General features: G+C 42.4%; 1 protein-coding gene across 4 annotated transcripts in view; it reads right to left on the bottom strand.

Moving 5' to 3' along the window:
* IMMP2L (inner mitochondrial membrane peptidase subunit 2) overlaps positions 1-21,719 on the bottom strand; it is a 1,808,057-nt gene that overhangs the window by 383,659 nt on the left and 1,402,679 nt on the right. For all 4 annotated transcript variants that reach the window (XM_073619898.1, XM_073619901.1, XM_073619902.1 and 1 more), the window contains one exon: positions 14,035-14,137. In XM_073619898.1, coding sequence (XP_073475999.1) covers positions 14,035-14,137 — 103 coding nt within the window. The remainder of the gene's footprint in view (positions 1-14,034; positions 14,138-21,719) is intronic.

Here is a 21,719-nt window from a genome sequence, read left to right as displayed (position 1 = left end):
CAATCCGCAACGTGTGGCATGGGACGTGGTAAGTGAAATTCTGCCATGTGTGGCAAGTGACGTGGCAAGTGACAATCTGCATCTGGTGACAGGCGACGTGGCAAGTGACAATCCGCAACGTGTGGCATGGGACGTGGCAAGTGACGTGGCAAGTGACAATCTGCAACGTGTGGCATGGGACATGGCAAGTGACGTGGCAAGCGACAATCTGCAACGTGTGGCAAGGGACGTGGAAAGTGACAATCTGCATCTGGTGACAGGTGACGTGGCAAGTGACAATCTGCATCTGGTGACAGGTGACGTGGCAAGTGACAATCTGCTTCTGGTGACAGGCAACGTGGCAAGTGACAATCTGCATCTGGTGACAGGCGACGTGGCAAGTGACAATCCGCAATGTGTGGCAGGTGACAGTGGCAAGTGACACGCTCGGGGCTCCCACTGATTCTGCATTATGGTGAGTTGAACCATTTCATTGTTTATAACAATGTAATTATAGTAATAATGCGCTTCAATCATCCTGACACCATAACAACCATGGTGCCATGATGATTGAAGCGCCAACACCAGCCATTTCCCCGATAAATTTACCCCAAAAAAACGTATTTTCTGGCAGTGCCCCTCCCGAGACTAGGCTCTGGATCCGCCCCTGCATCCAATAGAAATGGACCGGTGGTCCATTTCCATCCGACCATCCCACAGAGAATAGAGAGCTGTGTCCGTGTTCACTCTGAATCAGCGGAGTGAACATGGACCTGTCAAACACCTGCTCAGCGGGGATCAGCAGACAGATCCCCTGCTGAGCAGGCGGATATGCTTGACAGAGTCCACTTTGTGTGAAAGGGGTCTTAGCAGGAGCGGCCGGTCAGTTAGGGGCACTGGGTCTTTTTTTCAAGCCACATGATTAGAGCCTGATGCTCTAATTGGCTTGAAAAAGGTTGAGCTCGGGGTGCAGAGCATTGCACTCCAAACCCACTCACTTGTGACAATAGTGAATTCATATTCGCTATCATCTTCCAGCTTCTCCTCCTGGCCAATCAGGATGGATCGGGTTGGCCGGGAGGAGAAGCTGAGATATCCGTAGAGGGGTGAGTGCGGGGGAGGGACCGTCACCATGGAGGGGTGAATGCAGGCGGACCTGAGTGGTCTTACTATGTTTTTGGGTTTTTTTTGTTTTGCTTTACATTTTTATTACAGTTATTTTATTTTTTTTTTGGGGGGGGGTCTTTGGTGAGATATCAAAGGTCTAAATAGACCCCATATCTCTTTTTTTGAGACAGAGTAAGGGACTGAAGAAGGGGATAGGAGAGGAGAGTAGGGGGGCAGGTTTAGATGGAAGGGTGCGGCGGGGTTTGAAAGGCAGGGGAAGCGGCGCCATGGGTTGGGGGGGGCGGTCACATTAGGGGTTAATAACTCTGATCAGCGGGTTGTAATCCGCTGATCAGAGTTATAGAATTATTCAGCAGAATCTGATATAAGCTTACGGTCATTGAAGTGACCTTAAGCTTACAGGAGAGGGAGAAATTAGGTCCGTACGCCGTACTGATGTGGCCACCTGCAGGTACTTCTGTAGGTCCGTACGGCGTACGGACTTGGCAGTGAAAGGGTTAATTAAACAAGCTGAAGTTAGAAGCTGATTGGCTACCATGCACAGCTTCACCAGATTTTGCACTCTCCAGTTTTAGTAACTCAACCCAATAGTGTTGAAGCCAAGTATCAGTATTACAGCCAGGCAACCAGCGTTTTCAGAAGAACAGTTTTGTTCATATTTCATGCCAGAGGTTTACAACCACTTTAAATTACATTTTAAAATAATGAACGTGTAATACAAATCAAGTGTCATTAAAGTTTCACATCACGTCTTGCCCCAAATTTATAATGAAGTGCCACGTGTGACAGTTCTTAACAGTTTCTCTTTACACATAACATGTTCATTCACACCTTAAACTTACTTTTCTTAGTATAGCTAATTTATGATAATTCATTCACTGGATGCCAGAATGTTGCCTAGAAACATTAACTATATACAGCATTAAAAAAAAAAAAAAAAAAAATTAAGGCTCACGCAGATATCCTACAGGGTCACTACTGGTCAATTACAGGGCTAAATGAATGAGTGGTTCACTGCTCTAGTGTGTATATTATATTAGATAGATATATAGATCTATATATATATATATCTATAGATATGTGTGTGTTAACTGCTGGCCAATTAAATCATTTTTAAATGTGAAGACAAATGTGCTTGGTTATTGTGGTAAATGAGTCAAAATGGAAATGAAAGAAAAAACAAAAAAAGTGGGATTCACATTGTTACTATGTCTAAACATAGGTTGCATTAAAGCATTATTAAACACAAAAACAAACATTTATTATATCACAGTTTACCAATTCTTAAATGTGATGGCTGCATTTATTTTCCTTTTTAGGCTTTCTATTAACACCTGGTGATCCAGCCAGTAAGTATGGTGTTTTTCATAAGAAGAATCTCTCCAGCAGAATGTATCAGTTACCGAGATGAGAGACAAACCATTTAACACTGGCATGAATTCTTACAATGATCAGCTTTTATTTATGTTGAAACCTTTATCCCAAAATGAAAAAAAAACTGTTTGCTGTAACTGCTTAAAAAGTGTGAGCTGGAGTTTGGCTTTAATGTGTTAGTGTATTTAAATCTGCTAGTACACATAACACTTCCCTTCTCCCAGACTGACAATGCCGCTGTCCCTATGTACTCATTCATCCAGAGTGGTAGCACTCTAATACAGGAGGTTTGTTACTGGCTAGATCACCACGTGAAAACAGAGAAAAAAAAGACAAAAAAAAAGGAAAACGAATGCAGCCACCACATCTAATAATGGGTACACTGAAATATATATGTAGCAATAACTCTCGATGGAGCTGCTAGTTTAAGCGGGCCTGTCCTCTATGCTCTTCACCCTTCTTAAATTGTTCAATCCCCTTGACACAAATGTAGTGCAGTGTTGTAATTATATGAATATCAACTTTAACCCACAACATACACTTACAGTTATAGTTACATCTACCTGGGTGCTGGTAGCTCCACCTGCAGGAGAAATGACAACACTGCACACAAACTTTAGTAATAACCAAAAATACTTCTTTCTTTGAGTAAATAATATATTTATATAAAGAATTATTACAATGACTATACTATCACACCAACATAGTGTGACAGTATAAGGAATAGTTGTGACAATCAGTAACAGACACAAATATCTCTAATTATATACAAATATACCCGGAGCTCCCCCTGCTCTAGACCTTAAAGTCACTATCCTTTGTAACTAAATGCAGGACCCTGCAATGAAAAGGCAGTCCAGACATCTTCAGTCTTCGCTAGCTTTTATAATTGTAATCCGCAAAGGGTTCCTCCTGGGTGTTGCGCAGTGTAATGTATCACACTAAAACAATTGTAATCCAACAGATTGACTAAGTGTTCTTATATGAAGAAACCAGCATCTAGCATCTGTTCTTGAATACTGAAGTCTATTCAGGTGTAAAGTTCTACAACTTCACTTGTTCCGTGGGACTATCAGTCCCAGCAACACTCTGCAACAGTTCTAACTGTGTATGTAATAGTTAAACAAACTTCTGGGTGTTAACCCTCTCACCACACGAGATCCGGGCAGATGGATGTCTCTGTTTCAGCAGTTCTCAGTCCGTATCGAGACACCACCACACTGTCACACTATTCCATTCACAAACGACCAGGTTATCTCGGTTCCTCGGTTATCTCCCCACGGGTCGCCGGAATGATCACTACGGCTGCTCCAGCACGCTGTGATGTGATGGCAAGATCCTTGCAGCTGCTCCGTTCCTTCGCAAAGTAGGCCGCAACCCTGTAGGACACACACACCCACAGGGTTCTGCTGACAGGCCACGCGTCCCAGGAACAAGAGACTTAAGATGGCCGCTCCTTTTATAGCCTCTCACAATGCAGTTCAGTTCTTACCTTGTCCAGGAGCATTGTGGGTGGGTCAGAGTTAAAGTTGCGAAGTAAACAATAAATCACTTCCATTTCATTTCACTTGATCATGAAACGTAAACGTATTGTACTTTCTCAATTGTCCACAAGATGGCACTAACACAACCTATGTACTGTATAATACACATAGAGCTAGAAACAAAGGTTGTCAGTGCTACATATAAAAATTTTTGGTTTTGGGTTTAATACTACTTTAAGGTAGCCCATTCATTTTGAATGTGTTGTCAACCCACCATAACGGGGTTTTTTTTGTGTACCTTGTTCTCAAGGCAGTACACCAAAATGCACAGATGTTCCGTGTGGTGCACTTAAATGCCTGTGCTTTGTTCTGTGTTGTTCTGATCAGGTGCCATTTAAAATAACGCAATGGTGTGAATCTGTTCTAAACCAATATTTCTCTACATCGTGTATTCATCATCAAGTATGTAGAATTGTTATAATGAAGGGTCAATAAAAAGTACTCATCCGGGCCAACTAATAGACGTACAGTTAATGGAGGTTAGGTTGTCAGCCTAGTGCAGACTTTTTTCAATCGGGGTGCTGCCTGAGACCGTCAGGGGTGCTGCAGCATTCTGGTTGAGAAAGCCATTCAGATCAGAGGGGGGAGAAGGTGGAGACATCATCCTCAATCCTGAGCTCTCCAGTTCCCCCTACAGTGCAGCACCTGTCAGTGCAATACCTGGCAGTGCGAATGCAGGTACAGTACTGCATTTTCTGAAAGACCGCCCACCGCATACTGCCCACCGCATCCTGCAGGAGGACAGCTCTATTGTGTGAAATCACATACCTGTACATCATTTCGTTCAATAGATACCGCGCGCCTATTGGACAGAGGGGGAGCCAATCAGCAGGTCGAGCGGACCCGATGTCCACCGGCTACATGCGATCATTTCCCAGAAAGGCAGATCACCATTCTGCCTATGTAAATAAGGCAGATCGCCATTCTGACAGGGGAGGACACAGTTCTGCTCCTGCTAAGCAGGAACACGCATCTCTGTTCACCCAGTCAGTCGATCCCCTACACAGTTAGTAAGCACCTCCTAGGGACACACTTAACCCTTTGATCGCCTCTGGTGTTAACCCTTTCCCTGCCAGTGTCATTCCTGCCAGTGTCATTAGTACAGTAACAGTGCATATTTTTAGCACTGATCACTGTAGTAATGTCACTGGCTCCCAAAAAAAATGTCAAAGTGTCAGTTAAGTGTCTGATTTGTCTGCCGCAATGTTGCAGTCCCACTAATCACCACTGATAGCTGCCAATATCAGTAAAAAAATTAAATAAATAAAATTGCCATAAAAATATCCCATAGTTTGTAGACGCTATTTTTTTTTTATTTTTACCAAAAATACGTAGCAGAATACATGATGGCCTAAATTGATGAAGAAATTCTATTTTTAATTTTTTTTTTTTTGGATGTGTTTTATAGCAAAAAGTAAAAAATATTGTTTGTTTTTTCCAAAATTGTTGCTCTTTTTTTGTTTATAGCGCAAAAAATAAAAACTGTAATGCCCCGTACACACGGTCGGACTTTGTTCGGACATTCCGACAACAAAATCCTAGGATTTTTTCCGACGGATGTTGGCTCAAACTTGTCTTGCATACACACGGTCACACAAAGTTGTCGGGAAAATCCGATCGTTCTAAACGGGGTGACATAAAACACGTATGTCGGGACTATAAACGGGGCAGTGGCCAATAGCTTTCATCTCTTTAATTATTCTGAGCATGCGTGGCACTTTGTCCATCGGATTTGTGTACACACGATCTGAATTTCCGACAACGGATTTTGTTGTCGGAAAATTTTATATCCTGCTCTCAAACTTTGTGTGTCGGAAAATCCGATGGAAAATGTGTGATGGAGCCTACACACGGTCGGAATTTCCGACAACAAGGTCCTATCACACATTTTCCGTCGGAAAATCCGACCGTGTGTACGGGGCATAAAGGTGATCAAATACCACCAAAAGAAAGCTGTGTGTGTGTGTGTGCATATGTATGTATGTACATTACTTTTAACTAGCCCTAATCCGGTACTATTGGAACTGCTTTTTTAAAGCTTGTTCATAATAGTGCATTATTGACTGCCATTCCTCTACAAAGCAATTCATTGTCAGATTGCTTTTCAGAGGTATTTAACAGGTGGTGAAGAGGCGATATGTCACCTGTCCTGTAAACGGCAGCTCCCCCACGCATGCGTGGGAGTGAGGTCATCGTGGCACCGGCCAGTCACACAACCAAGGTCTGTGGACCCAGAAGAAAGATGGGCAAAGCTAGAAGCAACCTCCAGCAGTGACAGCGCATCGCTGGAAGGTTTCCTTTTCAGGTAAGTTTCACATAATGTGCTAGTATGCAATGCATGCTAGCACATTATCGTTTTACCTTGCAGGTCAAAAAACAAAACTAAAAAACAATCACCCAGCGGTTTACTACCCCTTTAAATGAAACAAAGTGAAGCACACTCTATATTATGCAACGTAGGTAAAATACCTATAATGTGCAAGTAGTTCTACAAAGTCCCAATATGCTGAGAAAAAATAAATGAAAAAGTCCCACATACCAGTGCAATAAAACAAAGTCTAAATAGTGTGTCCAGTAACTTTAAGTGCGTCTTATCAGACTTGACGTGCTCTTCTAATCTTCCACAATAAACACAATACTGTCACCCTGTGAGACCTCTTTTACACTGACAACGGGCCCTGTTAGTGGTAAAGCACTGCTAGTTTTAGCAGCTCTTTATTGTTGTTTTAGCGGCGCTTTTCAGCTGCTAGCAGGGCACTTTTAACCCCCGCTAGTGGCCGAAGAAAGGGTTAATAGAGCCCAGCAGTTGCTATTTTTAGCCCAAAAGCACCTGAAAAATGCCTCAGTGTGAAAGAGGTCTCAGAGACAAATCATACACTCACCAGATGTATATGATCTCTTTGCAAAGTAAAGGTCAATTAGACTTTAATATCAGTAGTCAAGTTTCTGGTTCCCAGTCCACCATAAGCCTAGTTTTCAAAGGGTTAAACACAGATGTTTCTCTCAGCACTCTCCATACCGATACGACTCATATCATAATGGACATCATCAAGAAGCTTCCTGATGATGTAATTGACACAAAATGCATAGGGGCGGTCCTCTGGTTGCAACTTCCGGTTTGGGTATGTCACTTCCAATTTTGCAATATCTTGTCTTTAGAGCACACGCCGGCTCCAGTAGTGTGCAAAGCAGCAATGATCTCCAGTGCATGTACAAGGTGACATTTCAGTGCCAGATATAGGCACTTAAAAAGTAAACATATATGCTATTGCTTTTACCTATGTTCTATGGCATGGGCACCTAACCTGTGGCACTCCAGCTGTTACAGAACTACAAGTTCCATGAGGCATTGCAAGTCTGAAAAGTTACAAGCATGACTCCCAAAGGCAGAGGCATGGTGGGACTTGTAGTTCAGTGACAGCTTGAGGGCCAAGGATGGAGCACCTATGTTCTATGGTCTAAATAAAAGTTACTGCACTATGACCACCTTGTTTTAGGTCCATTTATGCCACGGCAGTACCTGCACAGAGTTTGCATGTTCTCCTTGTGCCTGCGTGGGTTTCCTTTGGGTACTCCTGTCTCCCCCACACACCCCAAAGACATGCTGGTAGGTTAATTGGCTCCTGTCTAAATTTGCCCTAACATGTGTATGTATGAATAGGATTTAGGGGCCCTTAGACTGTAAGCTCCTTGAGGGTGGGGACTGATGTGAGTATATAATATACTGTATGTAAAGTGTTGTGTAAATCAATGGTGCTAATATAAAAAGTAAATATGAGGTAAATAACAACAGAATGCACAATGCATGGCACTTGTGGCCATGCCAATATTTTTTTAGTGATTTTGATGCAAGCTATGGAAAAAAATCAGTAACTCTCATTTGCAAGTTAACAAAATTACCTGTAATTCAGAGAAACATTTATGTAGACTTCTGTAGTTTAAATATGAATGGAGTCTCTAACTTCTGTACAATGAAATTAAGATTCTCCCTCCAAGTAATATTTCATTGTGTGGGTAGAAGAATATATTACTTTTTTTACAACACTAAGTAATTTAATCAGTGAATTCTGTCTATAAGTGCATTTGAGTTTGTGTAGACCACTGTTTTTCTGTACAGTTTTGCTATCCTGTTCATAACTTCAGCAGTCAGCACCTTTTCTCTTTTCTTTAATAATCAATAAAGCTATCTCTTTCTTACAACTTTTATTTGTAAAAATACCTATTACTTGATGAGTACTGTAAAACTAAGACATACATTTTCCTAGTACTACATCCAAGTGCTTGGTAAAAAGACTAAATATTAGGATCGTGTCTGCTTTATAGAAAAATGCCACGCGTTAGTAGTCCATTCATAATGAATGGGTTGCCTTAATACAAGGCACGTTAACACATAAAACAACATACATTAGCGCACTGCTAACATGCATTAATGACCAAAAGAATTGTGAACAAGGTCTTTATGAACTGGATGATAACCATAACACAAAGTATTCAGGCATTATAAATAGCAAGTAGGGTTGCACCGATACTAGTATCGTGCCATTACCGAGTATTTGCACAAGTATCGGTACTCGTGCAAATGCACAACACCTGAAACCGATACTTCCAGCCTTGGTTCTTTGAGCTGTCAATGGGTCTCCCCTGTTGACAGCTGAAGTGTTAAAGAAGTCGGATAATTGGAGCTGTCAAAAAAAAGCAGACGGCAATGTTTATTAACATTGCTCAGCCCTGAAACACTAAAATAAAATGAAACATTGTTTCTTTTTGAATCTTTCTGTTTCTTTATCTGCATATCAAAGTTATGAACAAATGTTCCTCTGTTTAACCCCTTATAAACCCCTAATTTACTCTAATCAGCCTTAATTAACTCCCTATTCTCCTCCATTTAATTATTTTCCTGTTTTGTTTTTTTTGTTCACGTCTATTTTATAAACGATAAACAATTAAAACTTTTTTTTTGTTTGCTTTGTTAGTGAATATTTTTACACATATATATTAACATATATTTACACATTTCACATTGAAAAAGCGCAAAAAAATCTATTTATTTCATTTGTAAATAACTAAGTACTATCAACCTTATTATAAAGTCCACATTAAGTGCTGTCCTCAGCTGCCACATATGGGACCACCCGGAGTGGTGGAAGTGAAAGTCTTAAGCCAGCCATAGACAGTTCAAATCTCAGCCGGTTCTTGCTTCCTATTCTAACTCTGTATAGGCAGGCTGAATGTACCCAAGTTGATTGATTGATTAATTAACTTGGATACAACCATCCTGCTGGATTTTACATGCAATTATTGCTAGCGGCTGTTATAGTCACTAGCAATCTCTATGTTTTCCCGGGAGGACCGGAGAACCCCCTTCGTCCCCCTGCCAGGAGAATACAATGGCTCCATGGGAGGGATTCCCCTGTCAACACTGTCTCTATTGATAGGAGAATCAAGTGATTTTCTTCCCTGCAACCAAAGGTTTGCTCCGTCTTTGGCCGGCCTAAAGCCCCATGCACACTATTATATTTTTTGCAGATTTTTGTCTTCAGATTTAACAAAACCATATAATATGAGATTAAACCTTAAGAGCTTCAATTTATATGCAATCAGGCAGGCCCTTGCACTACACGGTTTTGGTAAATCTGAAGACAAAAATCTGCAGAAAATCTAATAGTGTATTGAACTTTCGTCCAAACCAACAGAAATGCTCAGGGGCAGACATCAAGCAATCCAATCTCTGCAGATTCTCACATAATAAAAATAATTCATATTTTCCAATAGTACTGCAAAGAGTACAAGTTCATTAAAATTATAAAAAGACCAATTCAATCCATCATCCTAAGTGCCAGCTTGTGTGTAATGGAGATCATAGATAGTGTCACACATAATCAGAAACACAAGGCTTGGTGAATGCCAACAGATCAGTACATGCTTATATCTCTGCAAGTCTGGTGTCCTGTGTCAGTGAAATTGTTAATATAAATTCAGCAGCTGAAGGAGTGCCAGTGACCACACTAGGAATCATATGGGGACATTGCAGTATTAGACTCGGCTGTGGAGCGCGGCTCAATAGTCGGGTCTGTCCTGAAGCACATCACCAGAATTGGTGCACTGGAAGTAATGTCATAAACTCCCAGAAGAACCACCAGAAGAACCACTGATAGCCGGAACAGGAGCATGGGTAGACTGGAAGCTGAAGCATAAACAGGATGTTACATCATCAGTCATTATGACAGCGTGTTTTGGGCCACGGCCCCTTTGTCAAGTCACTGTGGGCTTCTCAAAAGTGTGCATTAGAATATATAGCAAGTCATATAGAACCTGCTTTATTTCCTGCATGTAGGGTTTCCAGCAATATCTAGCCCTTTCCTGCCCAACCAAACTGTCCATGGACCACCCTTTCAATTCATTAGATTTCAATTCTTTCAATTATGGAGACTCAATAACACATGTGGGTGTTACCTAGGGTGTTCTGCATGTAAATTTTGTGTGCTTAGAAACTCCTAATCATTTGAGAGGCATCAGCTGATCCAAGCATACTGATATTTGGATAAATCTCCCCAGGAGCCAGTCCACTGCTTGCATCAGGGCTTAGGGCTCTTGAGAGGACTACTGCAGAATGGTGATGTGATATTTTCAGAAAACTATGTATGTACTGCACCCTGATGGCCCCTCCCACTAGACAAGATCTGCCTGCATTAGATCAGTGATACAACTGGGTCTAAAATAAGGTATGAAATTAAAACTAAAAGTTTTTTTTGTTTTTTTTTTATCATAAGCATGTTGATAGGGGAGGAAGGTACCAGGAAAAGCAGCAAATGGGCAGATGAAACTTCAGATTTAATCTGAGATATTCTAAAATAAATTAAGTTTAGAGGCTGTATTTACCACTGTGGCTTAGAGCAGCATGGTAGGAGGTGCCAGCTTTACATCTCCAAAGTATTATTTGTGATAATATAAATTTTCCATATTCTATTTTACTCTTCTTTCCACTTTAGTGGGTAAATTAGCAAGAGAACTATGATTTTGTTAAGAGGAGTCATAAGGCTTGCATTCTCTTGTTTGGTGGCACTTGAAAAGTACGTTTGAAGTGACCTTCCAATAACACATTCTTGTAGTAGCTTTTACTAAACAATCACACTGGGTGGAGCCCACAAAAGAACATCATCATTTAAATGTCCATATTGCATAATTTTATCCAAATACAGCCGTAGGTATATAATTGCTAGCCATTATTTACTGTACAATCCATGTGTTGCGCTCACAGTGATAGGCAAGAGGTAGCTTGCAAATGTTAATGGTCAAGGGCATTAAAGAACTGTGGCCCCTGTGCACAAGGAAAAAAATCTGAGAAGGGTACAGGACTAATCACCAGTATTGCCTGTAGGTTCCATGGTGCTAATATTTTCCCCATTACTGAATTAAAATGCTTTGTTCTGCACTGTGTCTCTGTGTAGAGGTGGTCATCTTGGTAGGGACAGGGCTTTTCCCCCTCATATCACAACTGCCTCTCTGATGACTGGTGGACTGATAATTCTTGAAGAAACAATCAAGCAGCAACATGAGTTTTGCAGAAAGCACAGATCAAATATAGCAGAGAGATCCTTTGGACACATCTTCTTCAGTACAAGATTGTGTTAAATATTGTGCTGGGATGGTCAGTGTGATATTTTCTGCACCAACTTGTATTAAAGTTACAATTGCAACAACAAACAATAAAAACCAGATCTATGTAAAAGTACAATGGAGCATGAGCTATCTTTTAAAGAAAATACCAATATATTAGAATCCATTAGCACCTTTATAAGATAACCATATGTTTCTATTGTCTAGTCACAATGGCAAGTACAAGAACTTATGTTATTCTAGGCGTTCTGGAAATAAGAGGGAAAGAATTAATTGTATTGGTAAAAAGGAAGAACAACCATCTGGATTCAAATTAGAACAGAATGGTTTTGCTTTGCCATTGCCAAAAGCAGTATGCATATCAGCTGTGCCTTTGGCTTTATGTCATGAATACATTGTTTCAAAAATAATCCTGAAATCAAAATATTTTACATGACAAAAGCGGATATGTTTTAGGAAATTAATGAACATGATTCAGAATTAGTAGGCAATAGCCCTTCTTTAAACTTTTGCTTTGGCAAAAACTATGGTTATTACCTATTCCAGCACACTGTACTAATGTAGCCCAAAGTTAAAGTGAATACCAAAATCTGCCGATTCCGTAAATGTGACCATGTGCTGGATCCCAGTCACATCATAACATATTGATACACTGACCATATTTTTTCATAACCATTAAGAGATATCAAAGATGTCATTGACCATATATGGTCAATGGCATCACCCAGGAGACCCCGCCTCTCTGTTTATATCAGCTGAACAGGTCATTCAGCAGGAGTGAAGAGACTGGAACATGCGTTGGTGGGGGTTCAGTAGGCATCATGATTGACATGGATCTAAATCACTGGATTACATGATTGACGTATTTACATTGTGGGACTTTTAATTAAAGAACTTTGTTTACACTTTCAGTTTTTTAATGACTGAGCACGGATACTACATAGCATTTATTTATTTACATGGGGGGGTTATCTGGGTTATCACAACTAGGGTATCTAGTCCACAACTCATGGACCCTCACAACCACCATGACAGAGTCGTGGGGAAGAGGCCTTTGTCCTCATCAACCTGGGAAAAAGGTGCTCTGCCAGGGGGGTTCCCCCTGGCAAGGTACCCGCTCATGTTGAGGGCATGTGGTCTGGTATGGTTCAGGAAGGGGGGAGCCCCCCCACTTTCCTGGCCTGCCAGCCTGTATACTTAGATAAGGGTCTGGAGTGGATTTTTGGGTTGACCTCTCACTTTTTTTTGTGTGGAGTTCCTCCCCTTGGCTGAGGGGAGGCTTCCATCTACTGGCCTGGTATTTAAGTGTTGTTTAGAATAAATCTCTTATGAGTGTATATTTGTTTATTTACTCTTTATTTTCAATAAATTTACTACACTTAGTCGGTGGCTCTCGTGATTCTCTGTCTTTTCTGTGACTTAACAAAATGTGTTATACCTACCCTACCAGAAAAGAAATTAGGCTTGATAGAACAACATTTTCAACACAATAATGCAAATGCACATTTGAAACATGTTAGAAGACCCTTTTTATGAAACATTGCATTCAGTATCTCAAAAACAATACAGCCATAAACTAAAAGGAGTAACATATTCTGAAAGACTGCAGTGTAAATATCAATATAAATTCTAAACTAACATGGATATAGTGCAAACATTCAGCGATTTGATATTATAAAGTAATAAATCCTGTCTGATGTCTGTCTATTTTAGATAAGTACATACAGTTCCACAATGTGAATAAGTAATCATTCTTAACAGCCCTGGAATAAAAATAAACTGAGCATTATACCTCCAAGCCTTGCTAGTAAGCAGTGAAACAAGTATTATGATATTTCAAAGAAATTAAAACAAGCTGCTATGAAGAGAAAAACCTTAAGGAAAACACCAAACAAAGCATCAACCAAAAAGTGGATTTAAAATTGGAATATTGCTCCTGGGTATGGCACAATAGTAACACAACCACTAAAGCTAAAAGATGTAAACACATTTTATTTTATATCCACTCAGCTCAGAGCTGATGCTTGGTATAAACACCAAAGAGACAAATGATTGGAAAATGAAATACATTTTCCTCTCAAAGAAATAGTCTGAAAGAATTGAATGTCATTCTGCATAATGGCAAATATGAACCTTTAATTATTATTCATCAGAGTTCAACTAAATACAATGGCTTATTCTTTGAGAACAAGTTAATTCAGTAAAATGGCAGGACATTTTGGACTAGAAAAATGTCTCCCTGATGAAACGGGTCTTGTTCATGAAATATTATGTGAACTAATATAGAAGACATATTGCCTTTTAGAAATGCTGCAATTATTTCTGTGAAAGAAAGGATATAAATAGAGAATAGAAAATGAAATAAGCATATAACCATATAGAAAGTACTCACTGGTCCAAAAGCATTACTGTCAAAGCTGTGCCCATGGTGGTCACCTTCCACCCACATATGCCCATTGGGAATTTTGACAAATCTTGTCTTGTATCCAGCTGTTCTGTTAATTGGAAATAAACAGCCATATAAATACATTTATATAAAATACATGATTTATACTTTAATTATTTAGTTTATTATTCAGTCACCTATAATTAAATCCTACTCATACTGTACATTCATAGTTGGCAACAATTCAAAGACGCTAATGGGTGTGTTACTCACCTCTAGCTCCCACTTGATGGCCTATGCTCCTCTCTTAGTCTCCAACAAATGTTTAAGTAAAACGCAAACTAAAGGCAAATAGGCTGTAAATTTTGAAGAGGATATTTCACTTTGCCAGGGAATTTGTCTTAGCTTGATGAATGAGGTGAAGCTCTGTTTACTTCCATCATCCAATTATGTCCAAGCAAAGATTTTTTTTTTCCTTGCATGCGATTGGGCATTTTTTGAAACGTAAATTTTTACGAGCCAAATTAAAAAGCTGATTTGCCTTTACTAAATCAACTGCAATATTTGTATTTATTTTCCCTCTGTTCTTTACAGGGTAGGCAGCCAGGCCATCAGATTGGTGTTTTTTTCAGGCTGCATACAGTCTTCGCACATCTGCTAAGCAGCACCCAATCCTCCAGTTGACAAGGTGACAAAAGCTATGCTTCCTTTAATAATGTTGCCACTAAATGCTTTAGAAAATCTGTTATGGCCACTTTCTCTTGGATAGATTGTTAGAAGTTGCAACTAATACAAGAAAGTTTATTACAAAAGTAAATTACCTTTTTTAGAAATTAATTAGGTGTGGCCGTAACTAAGCATGTGTCGCCTTAGAGATCTATTCCCCTTAATTCAGCCCATTTACAATTGACATACCCACATTTAGACCATTCAAAACAATACAAAGAAAACTCATAGAGGCTGTATTCAGTGAGATTTGACTTCCAGCAAACACTGAATTGTTAACAGATTTGATACTGAAGAGATCTGACATTCTACTGTGCAATTACATCATCTGTTGTAGTTTCACGGTTTGAATTTTATAAAATTTAAAACTTTAAATTGGTTGTAAGAGAGATAGGGATTTTTTTTAATGTACAGTATATACTGTATACAAAACATGGAAGCTAGTCTGCTGACACAAAGGCAAGCTTCTAATGGGTAAAAGCAGTAACTGTGAGATCACAATACAAGCGCTGATTACAGAAAGACAAAACTTGAAACTAACACAGTTTTAAAATAAACCAAAACAAATAAGAAGTAAGGCGTAAGGCTCGGTTCACACTGGGGCGACTTGGGATCCGACTTGTACGCCCTCAAGTCGCCCCAAGTCGCTCCAGAAATAGTTTTAATGGGAGTTAACGCTAGCGTCTTAATAGACACTACTGAAGTCGCTCCGACTTCAGAGCGTACTCCCTGTACTACTTTGATCCGACTTTGATCCGACTTCAGCCTATTGACTATCATTGAAGTCGGATCAAAGTCGGATCGCCGTCTCGCATGATCCGACTTCGGCATGCGGCTTGTGCTCAGATGAGGGGAACTCCGCGCCAAATTTTAAATAAAAATCCGGCATGGGTTCCCCCTCCAGGGGCATACCAGGCCCCTGGGTCTGGTATGGACCTTGAGGAGAACCCCCTACGCCGAAAAAACGGCGTGGGGGGTCCCCCCCAATCCATACCAGACCCTTATCCGAGCACGCAGCCCGGCCGGACAGGAATGGGGGTGGGGACGAGCGAGCGCCCCCCCTCCTGAACCGTACCAGGCCGCATGCCCTCAACATGGGGGGTTTGGTGCCTTGGGGGAGGGGGGCGCGCTGCGGCCCCCCCCACCCCAAAGCACCTTGTCCCCATGTTGATGAGGACAAGGGCCTCTTCCCGACAACCCTGGCCGTTGGTTGTCGGGGTCTGCGGGCGGGAGGCTTATCGGAATCTGGGAGCCCCCTTTAATAAGGGGGCCCCCAGATCCCGGCCCCCCACCCTATGTGAATAGGTATGGGGTACATGGTACCCCTACCCATTCACCTAGGGAAAAAAGCGTCAATAAAAAACACAGTACACAGGTATTTAAAATAATTTATTAGGCAGCTCCGGGATCTTCTTCCGACTTTGGGGGTCTCTCCGGCGTCTTCTCCCGGTGTCCGCATCTTCTGCCGGCTCCACCGCTATCTTCTGGCGCTCTTTTGCCAGCGGTGGTCCGGACCTCTGGATCATCTTCTTCCCTCTTCTCTTCCAGAGATGTTGACACGACACTCTCCCCAGCCAGAATGGTTTCTGTGCGCTCTGCAAGGGACTTATATAGGTGGTGACCCCGCCCCCTTATGCCGTCACAGTCCCTGGGCATGCTGGGTCTGTGACGTTTTAGGAGGCGTGGTCACCGGGTGATGACCACGCCCCCTTATGATGGCACAGCCCCAGCATGCCCTGGGACAGTGACCTCATAAGGGGGCGGGGTCACCGCCTATATAAGTCCGTTGCGGAGCGTTCAGAGACCATTCCAGCTGGAGAGAGCGTCGTGTCAACATCTCTGGAAGAAAAGAAGAAGGCAGAAGTCCGGACCACCGCTAGCAATTGAGCTGCAGAAGATAGCGGAGGAGCCGGCAGAAGATGCGGACACCGGGAGGAGACGGCGGAGAGACCCCCGAAGTCGGAAGAGGACCCCCGAAGTCGGAAGAAGATCCCGGAGCTGCCTAATAAATTATTTTAAAAACCTGTGTACTGTTTGTTTTATTGACGCTTTTTTTCCCTAGGTGAATGGGTAGGGGTACCATGTACCCCATACTCATTCACATAGGGTGGGGGGCCGGGATCTGGGGGCCCCCTTATTAAAGGGGGCTCCCATATTCCGATAAGCCCCCCGCCCGCAGACCCCGACAACCAACGGCCAGGGTTGTCGGGAAGAGGCCCTTGTCCTCATCAACATGGGGACAAGGTGCTTTGGGGGGGGCGCACACTGCGCCCCCCATGCCCCAAAGCAACCCCCATGTTGAGGGCATGCGGCCTGGTATGGGGGGGGGGGCTGCCAGCAAAGTCGCCCGTCATGGAGGCGACTTGAAGTCGCCTCGTAATTTGCCGAAGTCGTGCCAAAGTCGCGCTGAAGCCGCGTTGAAGTCGCGGTACAAAGTCGTGTTGCCCATGTGTGAACCGACCCTAACTAGAACCTTCAGGGCACCAGTGCAAGAAACCATGCAGGGCCCCCCAGCCGGGGCCCTTCTCTCTGATCCTGGGACCAGAGAGAAGGGCCCCGCTAGTCCCACAGTGGATCCTTTTTATATGTTCTGCTGCGGATCTGGTAGATCCACCACTGTTGTCAGTAGGACTGTGAATAGTGACAGTAGAGCAGTGCATGGTGTCAATATGGCAGTGGACTTTGTAAGTAATGCAGTGGACATGGTCAGTAGGGCAATGGATGGTGCCAGCAAGGCAATGGACAAGGTCAGTTTGGCAGAGGATGGGGTTAGTGATTTTTAATTTTTGATATTTTATTCATTTATTTATTTTAAAAAATTTATGGTTTTTTACAATTTTTTTAGGAGACCTGTTGAGAGGCTTTGGTGAGATTCCAGGGGTCTAAACAGATCAATCTCTCACTGTGTTCATTCAGAAAAAGAAGGGGCCGGCTAATCACATATTTGCCTACCCTTTTCCCAGCTCTTCATTCTGAAATCATCCCCTGTAGAAGCCAGTGGAAGAGGGAAGAGGAGAAGCCAGTAGTGCTGGGGCAGCAGGAAACAAGTAACCTTCATATAGGGCTGGTTTAAGGATTTTTGTCCACACAGGCCAAGGTGCATTTTGCCGCTCCCCTCCCGCTCACCACCATCCTCCTGCCAAACCTGCTACACAGTAACACACCTCCTGTATTAGAGTGCCCCCACTCTGAATGAAGGACCACAGGGGACACCTTCAGTCTGGGGGGGGGGGTGGTAAATGTAGTAGCAGATTTAAATACACTGACAAATTAAAGCCAAACTCCAGCTAACACTTTATAATCAGTCACAGCAAACAATTTCTTTCCCTCTGGAAAAAAGGTTTTACATAAATAAATAAAAGCTGTTTATTGTAAGCACCCCTGTAAGTGGTAAATGGTTTGTCCTATACGTCTAACTGCTACATCTGCAGGAAAGCTTGTTTTGTTGAAAAATAACAGACTTACTGGCCAGATCACCAGATGAAAATAAAGGAAAGGAATTCTAAAAAAAGAAAACAAATGCAGCAATACCAACTAAGAAGGGTACCTGGGCAGTGTGACAAGAGGAGGGCATTGTGACAGAAGGGGGCAATGTGACAGGAGAAGGGCACCTGGGCCATGTGACAGGAGGGGGGCAGTGTGACAGGAGGGGGCAGCGTGACAGGAGGGGGAAAGCGTGAAAGGAAGGAGAAAGTGTGAAAGGAAGGGGAAAGCGTGAAAGGAAGGGGAAAGCGTGAAAGGAAGGGGAAAGCGTGAAAGGAGGGGGGGCAATATGACAGAAGGGGTAGTGTGACATGGGAGGGCAGTATGACAGGGGGCAGTATGACGGGGGTGCACTGTGACATGGGAGGGCAGTATGACATGAGGGGGTGCAGTGTGACAGGAGGGGTGGCAGTGTGACAAGAGGACACACACTGTACTCATGACAGTAGGGGGCAGTGCACTATGTATTCTTTCTCTGCTGTGGCAAAGAATGCATTTGTAGGCTCAGCCAGGAAGACTTACCTGCAGCAGGAAGAGCCTGGAAGAGCGGGAGCCAGAGCTGGAGTCAGTGGGTGGAGCTCAGGCGTACCGATAACCACTTGTCAATATCAGTGGATTAGGGGTAGGCACCAGGCTGGATGGAAGGGGCGGCATATAGAAAAAACGATCCCCCTCCATTATCCTCCTGCAGCCACTGAAAGTCCACTTCTCCTCCCCTCCATCCCGCCGGCATTCAGCGGCTGCAGGAGCCAGGAGGATGATGGAGCCAGCTCCGCCACCCCTCCTATCCAGGAGCAGACAAATCTGACAGGGGAGCTGCAGGTGCCCCCTGAAGCATGAGGCAGGGTTTACAATTGTGACCACTTCGATCCCAATAATTACGCCCCTGATGTACAGTATTACTAAAACTCACCAAAAAGAATAAATCTACATAGACCTGCCACAAGAGAACATAAGGAATACGATTACTTTAAACCTGTAGGACATAATTTCTCATAACTAGATTATTCTGTGGAAGAATGTTTTAAGGGGATATTAAATCACTATCAAATAGTTTTAGGACCTTTCTTACCTCTGTGGCTATTCCCCCCTTCCAATACCATAGCTACTCTTCTATCTTTTCTTAAAATTTTGCTAATCCTATGCATATCATTACTGCTTGGACCGAGAAAAGGGGAACACCTTGAAATCTTGTTCTAGAAATGTAACTGTCAGTGCAAATAAAGTATCAAGGACAACTGTGCTGTTGTTGAACACACTTCTAACTGAAGTTCACTCAGATACAGCATTGCCAAATTTTTACAGTGAGCTACATGTGTGGACAGGCGGGCGGCCAGGTAAGTAGCTTTAATGCAGAAAAGACAAAGCATGTCATTTATGCATTAAAAATCTTGCCTGTCTGCCAATTTTAATACAAAAGCCTAAAGTTCCACTTTAATTTATGTTCAAGCATATTGATACTTTTAAAATCCTGACTCCCTTCATGAGTATCTGTCCTAAAGACCCCCAAGCCAAGGGCATTATCACCTTAATTCATGCCCCAATTCTCAGTGGCAATTTCTATTACACCTAATATACACTATATTACCAAAAGTATTGGGGTGCCTGCCTTTACACGCACATGAACTTTAATGGCATCTCTGTCTTAGTCCGGGGGGTTTAATATTGACTGGCCCACCCTTTGCAGCTTTAACAGCACCAACTTTTCATGTCCACAAGATTTAGGAGTGTGTCTATGGGAATGTTTGATCATTCTTCCAGAAGTGCATTTGTGAGGTCAGGCACTGATGTGGACAAGAAAGCCTGGCTTGCAGTCTCCGCTCTAATTCATCTCAAAGGTCGGGTTGAGGTCAAGACTGTGCAGGCCAGTCAAGTTCCTCCACCCCAAACTCACTCATCTATGTCTATATGGACCTTGCTTTGTGCACTGGTCCAAATCAATTGGTGGAGGGGGATTATGGTGTGGGATTGTTTTTCTGGGGTTGGGTTTAGCCCCTTAGTTGCAGTAAATGGAACTCTTAAGGCGTAAGCATACCAAGACATTTTGGACAAATTTATGCTCCCTAGTTTGTGGGAACAGTTTGGGGATGGCCCCACTGTGCACCAGTGCACAAAGCAAGGTCCATAAAGACATGGGGTGCAGGAACTTGACTTGCCTGCACAGAGCCCTGACCCCAACCAGATAGAACACATTTGGGATGAATTAGAGGGAAGACTGTGAGCCAGGACTTCTCGTCCACATCGGTGCCTGACCTCACAAATGCGCTTCTTGAAGAATAGTCAAACATTCCCATAGACAAACTCCTAAACCTTGTAGATAGCCTTCCCAGAAAAGTTGAAACTGTTATAGCTGCAAAGCGTGGGCCACATTAATATTGAACCCTACGGACTAGACTGGGATGCCATTAAAGTTCATGTGCGTGTAAAGGCAGGTGTCCTAATACTTTTGGTATTATATTGTATATCTCATTGGGAAACTGACCTTGGGTAAACCCTATAACAATTGTTGTGGTTGCAGAGAGGGGAATCTAAAGTCCGCATTTAACTCATCATTTATTGAAGGCAACTACATGTTTACCCAGGGACTGGCAACATTTTTCCCTGGCACATCGAATTTGTGTTTTCGTGTATGTGTAGAACTGAGGCGCATTTAGTGGGAATGTCTTAAAATTAGAAGAAGAAAAAACCCTTACAGAGCAATGTATATAAACTCATATACACAATCCTGGGTAGAAATGTACAAAAGAATCCCTATGAGGTGCTCCTGAACCTCTGCCAACTGGTATTCTCACTCCACAAATTCAGGCTCCTAACATTTATATTTCTGACTACCAAACAAGCCCTGTTAAAGGCCTGGTGGTGTGGCACCCCTACTATAATTCAAGCCAAACAAAAAATGGCATTGTACTCAGATAACAAAAAATTATCAGCTACCCGAATTAAAGTAGTATTAAACCCTCTGTATTTTTAGTCTGACACAAAAAGCGAACTAATGTTAACATTTTTAACTGAGCACTTGCAATTTACAACTTTTAATACTGCTGGCTGCTGCTCTTTCACTGCTCACTCACTAACTTGGTGAAGGCGGGGGGGGGGGGACAAGGTTCCTTGCCATCCTAGGCTATGAGGCTGTGTGTTTCTTCTGATCCATGCAGTGTAGGGAGACACAAGTCTAGTTCCTGCATGCAAGGATGGCTTCATATGGCTTCATAGGATGCTGTAAGAGAAAGGCACCACTCTGAATCAGGAAACCTGGGACAGCTTTCCTAGCACTAGCTTATACTGGAACATAGGTGAGGATTAAAATATAAAATATAAAGAAGCTGCATAAAAATTATAAGGGATTAACTCCATCATTTAAAATACATTTGGACACCATGGATACCACTACACCAAAGATTTTAACACAACCTTTCTAACAATATAAAATGATACCAGACACACACGTTCAACCCATTGACATTCCACCTTCTTGTATAGAC

The sequence above is a fragment of the Aquarana catesbeiana genome, linkage group LG03 (assembly GCF_042186555.1).
Source record: "Aquarana catesbeiana isolate 2022-GZ linkage group LG03, ASM4218655v1, whole genome shotgun sequence".
In the NCBI taxonomy this organism is placed as follows: Eukaryota; Metazoa; Chordata; class Amphibia; order Anura; family Ranidae; genus Aquarana; species Aquarana catesbeiana.
This window is presented reverse-complemented; position numbering and strand designations above follow the sequence as displayed.